At 43.6% G+C, this 13402-nt stretch overlaps 1 protein-coding gene across 12 annotated transcripts in view; it reads left to right on the forward strand.

Moving 5' to 3' along the window:
- Window positions 1-13402, forward strand: part of LOC132392796 (cytosolic purine 5'-nucleotidase-like) — a 226290-nt gene that overhangs the window by 164115 nt on the left and 48773 nt on the right. For all 12 annotated transcript variants that reach the window (XM_059967207.1, XM_059967231.1, XM_059967220.1 and 9 more), the window contains one exon: window positions 10471-10524. In XM_059967207.1, the coding sequence (XP_059823190.1) occupies window positions 10471-10524 (54 nt within the window). The remainder of the gene's footprint in view (window positions 1-10470; window positions 10525-13402) is intronic.

Genomic DNA, 13402 nt, shown 5'->3' on the forward strand with positions numbered 1-13402 from the left:
TTATCCTAAGATGCCGGAAGACCAGTGACAAAGTGCATGGAAGTGTGGGATCACGGGCAAGTAGGAATGGGGAGAGGTTGAAGTAGACCTTGAGGCTGTGCTTGGGGTTCTTTATTTCACACCCCAAGACATACTCCTGGACATCTTTAGTCAAGCCTAGCTACCAGACAAACTCTAGAGTGCGAGCCACCCCTTGATGCCCAACCAGGTTCAAAACATGCCCCCAGTTGAGCACCCCTGAGTGAACAGAATCGGGGGGTCTTGAAGGACCATTACCCCGTGTCTACCCCATGTTGCTCTTGGGCTCGGCACACTATCAAGTCTACGTTTCAGCAGATGGGTGCCACCACTCTAGAGCTGGGAATGGTAGTTGAAGGGTTCTCAATCCCATTAGATGTTCCGAGCTGTTGAGAGGGAGTGTCTGTTTTATCGATTTTATGATCTTGGGCCGTAAGTAATAAGGAAGTTGAACCTATTGAAGAATAGGGAGCAATGTGCCTGCTTGGAATTCGGCCTCTTTGCTTCTTGGATGTAGGCTAGGTTTTTCGTGGTCCATTCATGACTTCTCTATAGATGCTGCCTGAACTGTTGAGTTCCTCCAGCAGTTCCTCAAGATTGACAGCACCTGCAGAGTCTCTGGGGTTTACCTTTTTGTTTTATTTTGTGTGAAGGACTCACTGTATTGAGTAAATATCCCTGTAACGAGGCCTTGGAGTACAGGTACATAGTTCCCTGAAAGTGGAGACACAATCAGGCAGGATGGTGAAGAAGGTGCATGGCATACGTGCCTTGATTGATCAGGGCACTGATTATAAGGAAGACGAATTGATTATAAGGAAGAAACCATCAGGTTTCTGAATGGACATTGAACCCATGAACACTACCTCACTACTTGTTTTTCTCTTTTTGCACTGCTTATTTAATGTAACTATAACTATATATACTATAATTTACAGTTTTTATCATTATGTATTGCAATGTATTTCTGCCATATAACAACAGATTTCATAACATAACAGTGATATTAAACCTGGTTTAGTTCTGATTATGTCAGACAGAATACAGAAAGGTTCACAAGGATTTTGCTAGAACCTAAAGCTTGAGTCATAAGGAGAGACTAGAAATTATTTCCCAAGAGTTACGAGACTGAAGGAATTATTTTAAGGTGAGAATGGGATTGAGCGGTAACTTTTTTTACACAGACTTAAGTGAGGAAGTGGAATGAGCTGCCAGAGGTAGTGACAAAAGTAGATGCAATTACTATGTTTAAAGAACGTTTAGGCTGGGCTAGCTCAGGTAGACAACTTGGTTGGTATGGTTGAAGAACTTATTTCTATACTTTATAATTTTATGAATCTATGAAGCTTGGTCAAGAAATCTTAGTGTTTAATGCAGCATGCTATCAACTACTCAAAACAGACTCATGGCTTGAATACTCTTATTAATATTAACAATTAAAAGAATAATTTGTTTTCATAATATTCAACAAGAAAAGGTGAGAAGGACCCAAAGCAAGAACAAAAGAATAGTCAAAAATAGTCAATCCACACAGAATGGCAGTGGAGTACACCCGCTACCTCCTAATAAGAAAAAAATAAGGTGGAAGTGGTGCTAAGTAGATGAAGCACCTTACATGAAAGTGATGGAAAGTGAGTAAATCTGATTGTATATCAGACATTGCTCAACCTATCTTATATGTTGGATGACCACGCTGAGAACGATTGAAGTGAAAATGCTTTTCTTGGAGTTGGTTGATTCACTGGGACTCCTTTAGGTTAGAAAGGTTGGCTAATGTGCTGCAAGGTGCCACTTGTTAGAATATAATTTTAGTAATTTTATAATCTGCCATTACACAGTTCAGAAATTAATTGGTCACTGTGAATTCTTTCAGTGTATTACAAGTCCAGACTTCTAAACCTGCTCATTTGAATCTTACTCCATTTAGTTAATAGTCCACCTTTAAACTTAAATGAAAAATAAATTTAAATTGCGCTGTTCCACAATAAACTCCATTTGTCAAGCTTACACCCACCTATTCAACCTGGGAGGGGGAGTTGAAATGTCATGCAACTGGGAGATCGAAATGGCCGTTGCAGATAAAATTAAGATGCTCTGTAAAACAGTTGCCTAATGTACACTTGGTTTGCTAGTGCAGAGGAGGCCATGCCAGGATTGAGGTGAACATAGATCTTTGCCTCACGTGTTTAAGTCGCTGGATGGTGGTGAGAGGAGGTGCAAGAGCGAGTGTTGCTCCTCCTGTGGTTGTGGGGAATGGTGCCAGGGTCAGGGAGGGGTGGTGAGGAGGGATAAGTAGCCCAGCGAGAGAGTGGTCCTTACAGTAGGTGGGAAGGGATGGGGGTGGAGAGGTACAGCAAATGGTGGGATACCTCTGCAATGGGTGGAAATAATGATGTGCTTGTTGGGGAGGCAAAGGTGGATGTGTATCTCTGTTTGAAGGGAGGTTGGTGGAGAGCAAAATGAGAAACAGGAAGTGCAAGAGACAGCTCCATCAACCATAGTAGAAGGGGAGACATGTTTCCTGAAAAAGAAGGACATTTCAGATGTCCTGGAATGGAAGGTTGCATCCTGAGAGCAGATGCAGCAGAGTTTTCAAAACTCGCTGGACTCGGCAATGGTCCCGGCAGATTGGAAAAATGCTAATGTAACTCCTTTATTTAAAAAGGGCAATAGACAGAAGGCTGGGAATTATAGGCCAGTTAGCCTAACATCTGTGGTTGGCAAAATGTTGGAATCGATAATTAAGGAAACAGTAACAGGGCATTTGGATAAAGATAGCATAATAGGACAAAGTCAGCATGGCTTTACAAAAGGGAAGTCATGTTTGACAAATTTGTTGGAGTTCTTTGAGGACATAACATATAGGGTAGATAAAGAGGAACCAGTGGATGTGGTGTATTTGGACTTCCAAAAGGCATTTGAGAAGGTGCCACACCAAAGATTATTACTTAAAGTAAAAAATCATGGGATTGGGGATAATATTCTGGCATGGGTGGAGGATTGGCTTTCTAACAGAAAACAGAGAGTTGGGATAAATGGTTTATTCTCAGACTGGCAGTTGGTGACTAGTGGTGTTCCGCAAGGGTCGGTGTTGGGACCCCAACTCTTTACAATCTATATTAATGATTTGCAGAAAGGGACTAAGTGCAACGTATCGAAGTTTGCTGATGACACAAAGATGGGAGGGAGTGTAATGAGTGCGGAGGACATTGAAACCCTGCAGGGGGACATAGATAGGCTGAGTGATTGGGCAGACATTTGGCAGATGAAATATAATACTGACAAGTGTGAGGTCTTGCACTTTGGCAGGAAAAATAATAGAGCAAGTTATTATCTAAAAGGAGAGAAACTGGAAAGTGCTTCTGTGCAAAGGGATCTGGGGGTCCTGGTGCAGGAAACACAAAAAGTTAGTATGCAAGTGCAGCAGGTGGTCAAGAAGGCCAATGGAATGCTGGCTTTTATTGCTAGGGGGATGGAGTATAAGTACAGGGAGGTCTTACTGCAGTTGTACCGGGTATTGGTGAGACCACACCTGGGGTACTGCGTGCAGTTCTGGTGTCCATATTTAAGAAAGGACATACTGGCTCTCGAGGCAGTGCAGAGAAGGTTCACTAGGTTAATTCCAGGGATGGGTGGGTTGATGTATGATGAGAGGTTGAGTAGATTGGGACTCTACTTCCTGGAGTTGCGAAGAATGAGAGGCGATCTTATTGAAACATATAAGATTGTGAAGGGGCTTGATCGGGTGGATGTGGGGAGAATGTTCCCAATGATGGGTGAAACTAGGACTAGGGGGCATAATCTTAAAATAAGGGGATGCCGTTCCAGGACTGAGATGGAGGAGAAATTTCTTCACTCAGAGGGTAGTGGGGCTGTGGAATTTACTGCCCCAGAGAGCTGTGGAAGCTACTACACTCAATAAATTCAAAACGGAGATAGACATTTTCCTGGATAAAAGTGGCATTAGGGGATACGGTGAGCAAGCAGGTAAGTGGACGTGAGGCTAGGTTTAGATCAGCCATGTGATCTCCTGGGCCAGTTTTCGATAGCCTGGATGGGTCGGAGAGGAATTTTCCAGATTTTTTCTCCTCAATTGGCAAATCGTTTTTTTTTCCCCCCGGGTGATCACATGGGTTTGGGCGGGATGAATAATAAAATAAAATGGGCGGCATGGTGCCCTGTTGGTTGACACTGTTGCCTTCTGGGATTCGGTGATAACTAGAGTTAAGATTGGATCAGCCATGATCTTGTTGAATGGTGGAACAGGCTTGAGGGGCTGATTGACCTACTCCTGCTCCTATCTCTTATGTAAGTGGGAGAAAGTAAATGGCATGCTTAGAAGCAACAGGGTAAAAAGGGATGTAGTTTAGGCAGTGGAGGGAGTTGGTAGATTATAATAAATATCAGTGCAGAGTTTTTTCTCCGGAGATGGGGATAGACAGATCCAGGAAAGGGAGATAAGTGTTGGAAGTGGTCCGAATGAATTTGAGGTGGCGTGAGTGAACAGCTATCTCCTGGGGAATTCGACAAGGTAGAGAGCGGAGTGTGCGGCCATCGTTTCCTAATGGCAGAACGCGAACCCACGGCTAGCTCCATTACTGCTCAACAATTAAAGCAAGATTGACGGCGAGCAGGTATTCGGCACCGTCTGCCTACGTTTGACTGGTCTCCCCCTCACCGCTGCCAGACTAAGGTACAGGAGTCTGGGGCCCCACGCTGCAAGGTCCGATTGCAGCTCGTGGCTGTGGGTTTCCTTTTTGGGGTGTCTGCAGTTTGATGTTTAATGCCCTCAGTGCTGAATGAGCTCTGTGGCTGTGGACTTGTTGTTTTCGGATGTCTCCACAGCTCACGTTCATGTGTTTCTGGTTACTCTTTTTTTGCTATTTGTTCGAGGCACTTTGGCGCAGGACTGTCCCTGTGGCTGAGGCCTGCAGTCATCGATACAGGGCTAAACTGAACTGATTCGATGGCTGTCGCCCCTGCCTCCGCGGTTTGATGTTGAATATTCTTTGTGTTACTTGCTCGCTTTTTTTGTTTGTGCGATTTGTTCTTTTATTCATGTGTTGGATGTTTGATGTTTTCTTTCAATGTGTTCCATGGAGTTTCTTTGTTTCGTAGCCGTCGGCGGGAAGACAAATCTCAGGGTTGTACACTGTATGCATTCTTTGATAATAAATGTACTTCGAAACTTTGAGAATGGCGAAGTTAATAGTGAAGGTGATAAAATTGACAAGTTCTGCACAGGTACAAGAAGCAACACCAATATGGTCATTGTTCTAATAGAGAAAGAGTTGAGGAATAGTTTGGAACAGGGACTGTTCCACGTAGTCAGCAAACACTGGTAAGGCTGAAGCCCATGCAAGTGTCAATGGCTATACCTTTGACTTACAGGAAGTAAGAGCATCGAGAGAGAGTAAGAGTATCAAGTTCATCCAGGCAGATGAGAGTGTTGACAGAGGGGAACTGGTTGAATGTTTGTTCCAGAAAGAAGTGGAGGCTTTAAGATCTTCTTGGTGGGGATGGAGATGGAATGAGGATGCAGGATCAAAGGAGAGACCATGTTTTTGGGAAGGAAGAGAAGAGTGGTTCCAGGAGCATGTTCATGCAGGTTAGTTAAATCGGCTGATGATAGTACCCTCAGCACCAGGGCAGAGGGAACAACAATGAGGACATCTCGTGGTGAAACTTGGAATAGACAATAAAGGATAAATGAGAAGCAATGGATGCCTGCTCAAAGGAAGAGGATGTATCAGAGAAGTAGTGAGTGATTTAGGACAGCTTAGCCAGGTAAAAAGGCTTCATTAAGAAGAAAACATATCATTACCCCTCAGGTGGCCTCCAACCTGATGGCATGAACATTGACTTCCAAACTCAGGTTGGAGGGACAACACCTTATATACCGGCTGGGTAGCCTCCAACCTGATGGCATGAACATTGACTTCTCTAACTTCCATTAATGCCCCTCCTACCCTTCTTACCCCATCTCTGACATAGTTTGTTGTTTGCCTGTTCTCCATCTCCCTCTGGTGCTCCCCCCACCTTCTTTCTCCTGAGGCCTCCCGTCCCATGATCCTTTCCCTTCTCCAGCTCTGTATCACTTTCGCCAATCACCTTTCCAGCTCTTAGCTTCATCCCACCCCCTCCTGTCTTCTATCATTTCGCATTTCCCCCTCCCCCCACTACTTTCAAATCTCTTACTATCTTTCCTTTCAGTTAGTCCTGACGAAGGGTCTCAGCCCAAAACGTTGACAGTGCTTCTCCTTATAGATGCTGCCTGGCCTGCTGTGTTCCACCAGCATTTTGTGTATGTTGTCATTGCCCCTCAGCCTTGTTTGTCTGGGCCAGGAGTCACTGTGACCAATTTCTCAGTACACAAATGCGCCTAATCCATGTAATCACACAGTCTGCAGAAGAAAAGAAAAGAATAGGAGCAGGAATAGGCCACTTGGCTCATCATGCATGTCCCAGTATGCAGTCTGGTTGTGGCTGACCTGCTCCAAGCCTTATCTCTTCTTCTGGATTGATGCTGTTTTCTGGAAGTGTCCCCATATTATCAATTCCTGAATTATGAAAAAATATATTTATCTTCTCCTTAAGCATTCCCAAAGATCCAGTTTCCACAACACTATGGAATAGAACATTCCAGGGATTCACCACCATCTGAGAAAAGAAGTTCCTGTTCACTTTGGTTTTAGATGCCTGCCACCTGATCTTGTAATGTGTCCCTTTGTTTGAGTTTCTGCTGCAATTGGGAACATCTCAATATCTAACCTATGATAGGCCTAAGGGCCTTGTATGTTTCCATAAGTTCACCCCTCTTTCTAATAAACTCCAGCAAATACAGATGCTCCTGATAGGATATTTCAAAGGTTTCAAAGGTACATTTAATGTCAGAGAAACGTATACAATATACACCCTGAAATGCTTCTTTGCAAACATCCACAAAAACAGAAGCGCCCCAAAGAATGAATGACAGTTAAATGTTAGAACCCCAAAGTACCCCCCAGCTTCCCTCCTTCCCTCCCACGCGTAAGTGGCAGCAAGCAACAATCCCCCCTCCCCCCACCAGTAAAAAAATACATTGGTAACTGCTATTAAGCACTCAAACATGCAGCAAAAACAACAGCAAAGCCACAGGCTTGCAGTACCCCAAAGACGACTCATTCACCCAGTATTCAACATGCCACAGGTTCTCTCTCTCCCGAATAAAGGAGGAAAGGGATATCTCCATTTCACAGCGAGAGGGGAGACATAACAAACAACTCATTGGTTTACGATGCCAGAAGTCCATTACACCACTTTTTCCGAGTTCTGTGCCCAAAGATCTCAGGTCTCTGGGCACACAGCCACAGATCTTCTCGCTCCCATGACACATTCGCCCGTCTCCAGAGCCCTGAGATCCTAGGCTTCCAAAGGCCTTGGATCTTAGGCCGTGCTCTTGGCATATCGGATAATAGTCAGTCATGACATCTCGAAAGCGGGTCCCATTCCCGCAAAAGAACGAAGTCAGCATGTAATTCGAGGTCAGGATCTCCAAAAGAACCCTGATAGGGAAAAATAGAGATATTAAAGAGCTGTTTCTGAAGATGCAAGCAAAGGAGTCACTGTTTAGCGCCATCTTGTCATCCCTGTCATCCTAAGAACTAATCTAATGTATCTCTTTTGGACACCTCCACTGCCAGTATGTCTTTCTTTAAAAAGGAGCCAATACTGCATGGTGAAGTTGGACTTCACCTGAACCCTGTACAATTATAATACTACTTCCCTATTTCTAAATTTCAACACCACTTCAATAAAGACCAATAGATATGGTCGTTATCCCAGGGAAAGGGAATCAAAAACTAGAGGGTGTTGGTTTGACATGAGAGGTGAATGTTTTAAAAGGTACGTGAGGGGCAAGTTCTTTGCATAGAGAGTGGAATGTATATGGAACAAGCTGCCCAAGGAAGTGGCTGAATAAAAGACCTTTGGAGAGGGTGTGGATAGGAAAAGTTTAGAAATTATGAACCAAATGCAGGCAAATGGGAGTAGATAAGCATCTTGTCTGGGTGGACAAGTTGAGCTGAATGACCCATTTCCCTGTTGTATTGCTCTATGTTTTAAAACACCATTGGCCTTCCTAGTCACTTGTTGCCTTTATCTGCTAACCTTTTTAGAATCGTTCACAAGAATATCTTGATCCCTCTTATCAGGATCTTACTCCATTTAGTTAACAGTCCACCTTTTAATTCCTCTTAGCAAAATGCATAATCTCACGCTTTTCCACATTGAACCACCCACTCATTCAATCTATCTATATCCTACTGCAGAGTTTTACCATTCTCATCACAACCTATTTTCATGTAGCTTGGTCAATCATAAAAGAATAAAGTGCCAGGTGATTGCGGCAGTGGGTGGAGCATGAAGGAGTTGGCATGATTTGCCTCTGGCTGATTCTTTGAACGTCAGCCATATGAATCACCAAGGAAGACTTGCTTTTGTTTGTAAGACCCTACAAGAGCTTGAGCAAGTCCAGTAAGGGATAGCAGGGCACTGCTGAGAATACAAAAGAGGTGAGCTTCCAAATCCAGGCATGTTTGAGTCAGGTCTTACAACAGCATGGCTGCTAAACCTGAGGACTCTGAATAATGGGTTAGGTTCATTTGGGTGTATTTTCTGAATTAACATTATGATTTGGGGTAAGAGCTGCTCAGTACTTTATCCAGTTCAGAATGATTTGCTTATTCAGTGTTCTTGATCTACAGCGGTGCATGCTCCAGTTAGCAAGCCTTTATTTTCCCTTTGAAAAAGCCTCCAGGTCGGATATGGGAAACGATAAATACTTGTGCTAGAGGCAAGTGGGCTATGGTTCAGTCATAAGAACTTAAGGACAGAGGAGCCTGCTGAAGCCAAGTTCCTCCTCGAGCCCGTTACAGTCAGATCATGGTGGGCCTTCGGTAACATACTGGAACCATGGTTTTATTTCTACCTGTTGCCCGTAAATCCACCATAGACCACCAATCTGTTTATCTCAGCCATGAATATACTCAATGATGCTGCCTCCACGGCATTCTGAGAAAGAGAGTTTCCATTATTCACAAGTTTCTCCTCAACTCCACTTTAAAAGAGCAATCACTTAATAGTTCTAGATCCCTCCCTTAGCATCACCCTCAGAATCTTACACATTTTGATAAATCATCTCTGATTCTTTCAGCTCCATCAATGGTAGGCCACATCTATTTAATCTTCCCTCATACAATGACCCCTTCTGCCTGGGAATCAAATTAATATGATGGCTTCTAATGCAGGTACTATAGCAGCTTATTGCAGGAAATCAAAACTATATGTTACTCCAGGAGAGGTTTCCCTGGTGCCAGGTAGAATTACAGTCATAGAAACAAACAGCACAAAAATAGCCCTTCGGCCTAGTCCATGCCAAACCATTTAAATTGCCTACTCTGATCAACCTGCAGCAGGACCATTGCCTTCAACCATGTACCTATCTACACTCTCATGACCCTCTGAGTGAAGAAGTTTCCCCTCATGTTCCTTTAAACTTTTCACCCTTAACTCATGACCTCTAGTTGTAGTCCCACAGAACTTCCATGAAAAAGGCAGATTTGTCTATCTCCTGAGTATATATAGATGCAAAAAAGTCAGTTAAGATCTCACTCACCTATGTTGGCTCCATCCATGTATTACCACTCTGATCTTCCAGAGGACCAATCTCGTGCCTTGCAATTCTTTTGCTCTTAACATATCTGTAGAATCCCTTAGGATTTCCCTTTACTTTGTCTATTTGAGAAACCTCATGCCTTCTTTTAGCCCTCCTGATTTCTCTCTTAAGTGTTCTCTTGTATTTCTTGTACTCCATAAGTACCTCATTTGTTTCTGCCTATACTTGCTATGCACTTCCCTTTTTTCTTAACCAAGGCCTCAGTATCTCTTGAAAACAAAGGTTCCCTACACCCGTTATCTTTACCTTTTATTCTGACAGGCGCATACAAACTTGGTACTCTTAAAATTTCACTTTTGAAGACTGTCCACTTACCAAGTACACTTTTGCCAGAATACAGCTTGTCCCAAACCACACCAGATCCTTTCTGACTCCATCAAAATCAACCTTTTCCAACTTAGAATCTCAATCCATGGACCACTCTCTTGTTGGCATGTCCACATACCAATTAAGGAAGCTTTTCTGAGTGCATTTCACAAACTCTATCCATCTAGTCCTTTTACAGTGTGTGAGTCCCAGTCAATACATGGAAAGTTTAAATCACCTCTTATAACAACCTTATGTTTCTTGCAATGGTCTGTTATCACTCTACAAATATGTGCCTCTAAATCACGCGGACTGTTGGCGGTCTATAATATTGCCCCATTCTGACGTGGTGAACTTTATAACCATGCATGTTGCCCCCGCTGAAATAAGTCTGCTGAAATTCATTTGAACTTTCATTTTTTTTCTTTCAGGGGATTTTAAAGAAGGAAACATTGGGAAACCTGGAAAAATACGTGCTGAAGGATGTGAGTAGATACTTCCTGTTTTTCACATGTGTTCAGATTGCAACTCCCAGAATCTGAATCAGATTTATTATCATTGACTTAAATGGCAAGAAGTACAGGACAAAGACATAAAATTACTAAAAATTACAAAAATAAGTAAATAGTACAAAAGAAATCTGATGACCAAGGGGGAAGAAGCTGGTACTGAATTGTTGAATGTAGGCCCTTAGGCACCTGTAATTCCTCCCTGGTGCTAGTAGTGGAAAGACCATGCCCCAGATCCTTAGTCAGTGTTCTCAGTGACGGGTGCTGCCTACTTGAATCACCTCCTCTTGAAGATGTTCTGAATTATGGGGAGGATTGTGCCAGTGATGGAACTGGTCAAGTCTTCAAGCCTCTGCATCCTCTCGCGATCCTGTACATTGAAGCCTCCATACCAGGCTGTGGTGCAACTGGTCAGAATGCTCTTCACTGTATATCTATAGAAATTTGCAAGAGTGTTTGGTGACATACCGGATCTCCTCAATCTTGCCTCGAAGTAGAGCTGCTGCTGTGCCTTCTTCATGATTGCGTCAATGTGTTGGGTCCAGGAGAGATCTTCTGAGATGTTGACATCCAGGAACTTTTCCACTGCTGACCCCCTCAATGATACTGATGTGTGTTCCTCTGCTTTTCCCTTCCTGGTCCAAACTCAATTATTTGGGCTTGCTGATGTTGAGTGCATGGTTGTTGCTGTGGCACTACCCAATAAACCAAACTATCTCACTGCTGGGCACCTCTTCATCCTCCTGGTGTTTAGGGCTGCTAGCCTGGTGAGGTTGCCCCGGAGTCTTCAGTAACTACAGATTATTCTCCAGAAAGAGGCAAAAAGAGGATTTTTCACCGGCTCTTTACCCTTCCCATCCACCTGGCTTCACCCATCACTTTCTAGCTAGTCCTCCTTCACCTCCTCCCACCTTTTTATTCTGGTGTCTTCCCCCTTCCCTCTTGAGCACTGAAGAAGGGTCTCAGCTGGAAACATCGACTGTTTATTCACTTCCATAGATGCAACCCGCCCTCTGAGCCCCAGCGTTTAGTGTGTGTTGATGAAGACTTTTAAATCTGTTCTATGTTTTGTAAAGTGATTTTGTTCTGTATAACCATAACGAGGAGTGCCAAGGAACCAATGTTTGACTGGGTTTTTTGATTAGAAGTAGGAATAAACCCAGAAACATACCTAATCAGAGCTGGTAACCAGAAGCTATCCTGCATTTGTTTAATAAATTCTTGTCTTTATCTGTATTCTTTGGAATTCTGAAGAATCAAGGGCGATTTCATTGAAAAATAAGATCCTTGGAGGAATGACAGGGAAGCTGATGAATTATTCCCACTAGTGGGAGATTTCCAGTGAGGGGACATTGTTACAAGCTTATGGAGTGGTCCTTTAAAGTGAGCTGCACAGGGTTTACTTCGCACAAAGAGGGCAGTGAATCTCTAGAACTTACTACCCCAGAGAGTTGTGGAGGCCAGATTACTGGCGCATTTACAGAGGAGGTAATTGACAGCTAATGGGAGCTGGCACAGAAGTGGAAGTGAGACCTGGGGCAGATTGGCAGCTGTTTGATGAGGCAAGCTCGAGGAGTCAAGTGGCCTACTCCTGCTTCTGTTTACCTAAGCTGTTACTAGGCTGCCAGTACCTATGGGAAGTGACCGTGAGATACTTTTATTGACGAGAAAGGAATTTACCTTTTCCTTTTAAACAGATTACTGTCATATCCCCTCTTCCTTACACTCAGGAGCAGCAGTTATCTCTGCTGAATCTTGATGCTCTACCTTGTCAAAGTAAAACAAATTTTGACTGTAGATGAATGTCTGAATAAGCATAAATTTGCAAAGAATAAAAGATCTTGTTTCTGTTCCTTTGCCTCTTCTGTCCTGACATCAGTGTGTGAAATTTTCCAGTGGAAGTGATTCTGTCGATTCTGTTTGCGTGTGAGTGACATCCACCCCTGCCCCGTGACTCAGCCTGTGTTATATTTGACACATTCTTTGCTGTATGCTTAACACTTTATCCCCACTGCCAATACAGACTGTGTCGGTGGCTTAGTACAGTTATAATAAGACTTGGTAAAGTCTCAGCTTTCCCACTTGGCTACAGGAATGGACCAATCTCCTGTAGTGGATGTGGTGATGGAGCATAGAACAAAAACATGAAAAATTTTCCCTCAGACTGCTGGAGATTTGGAACACTCATTGGCATTATCGATGCCAGGTCTCTCACCATCAACATCCTTGGGTCACCATTGATCCTTGGCTCAGCCACTTAGGTATTGTGGCCGCAAGGAGAGGTACAAAGGCTGTGGGGTGCAGAATACTCCAAAGCCATTCAACCATGTCTTTTTTTGTGTGTGTGCCATACTCTGCCAGACCCTCGGAGACCACTTTTTTTTCCAAGTGGTTGGCTTGGAGAAAGATTCTGTGAGTGGTCCCCCACATCCTTCTCACAGCGCAGTGGTTTTTTTTAACGAGGCCAAGTGGAGAGCTCGACACTCAACCCAGCACGAATGGAAAACATATCCAGGAACTGGATTTGAACTCAGGTACCTTCGCTCTGGAGCCATCAGTCGGCCCATGTCATATAGGTACTAATAAATCTGATTTTGATTGAAGGCGTAAGTGTACAATGCAATACAGGGGTGTCATCATACAGTTGCCTGGATGAGTGCAGCTCACACAACTTTCAAGAAGCTTGATACCATGGAAGGCATCTCATCCACCATTCATTCCACCCACGCATGATAGTTACAGTGGGTCCTGTCTACAAAATATACAGGAGTTACTCAGCCAGGCTATTCTAACATCACCTCCCAAACCCAACATCTTTACCACCAAGAAGGACAGCAACATTTGGTGCAAGGGT

Source organism: Hypanus sabinus, chromosome 1, assembly GCF_030144855.1.
Source record: "Hypanus sabinus isolate sHypSab1 chromosome 1, sHypSab1.hap1, whole genome shotgun sequence".
NCBI classification, from domain to species: Eukaryota; Metazoa; Chordata; class Chondrichthyes; order Myliobatiformes; family Dasyatidae; genus Hypanus; species Hypanus sabinus.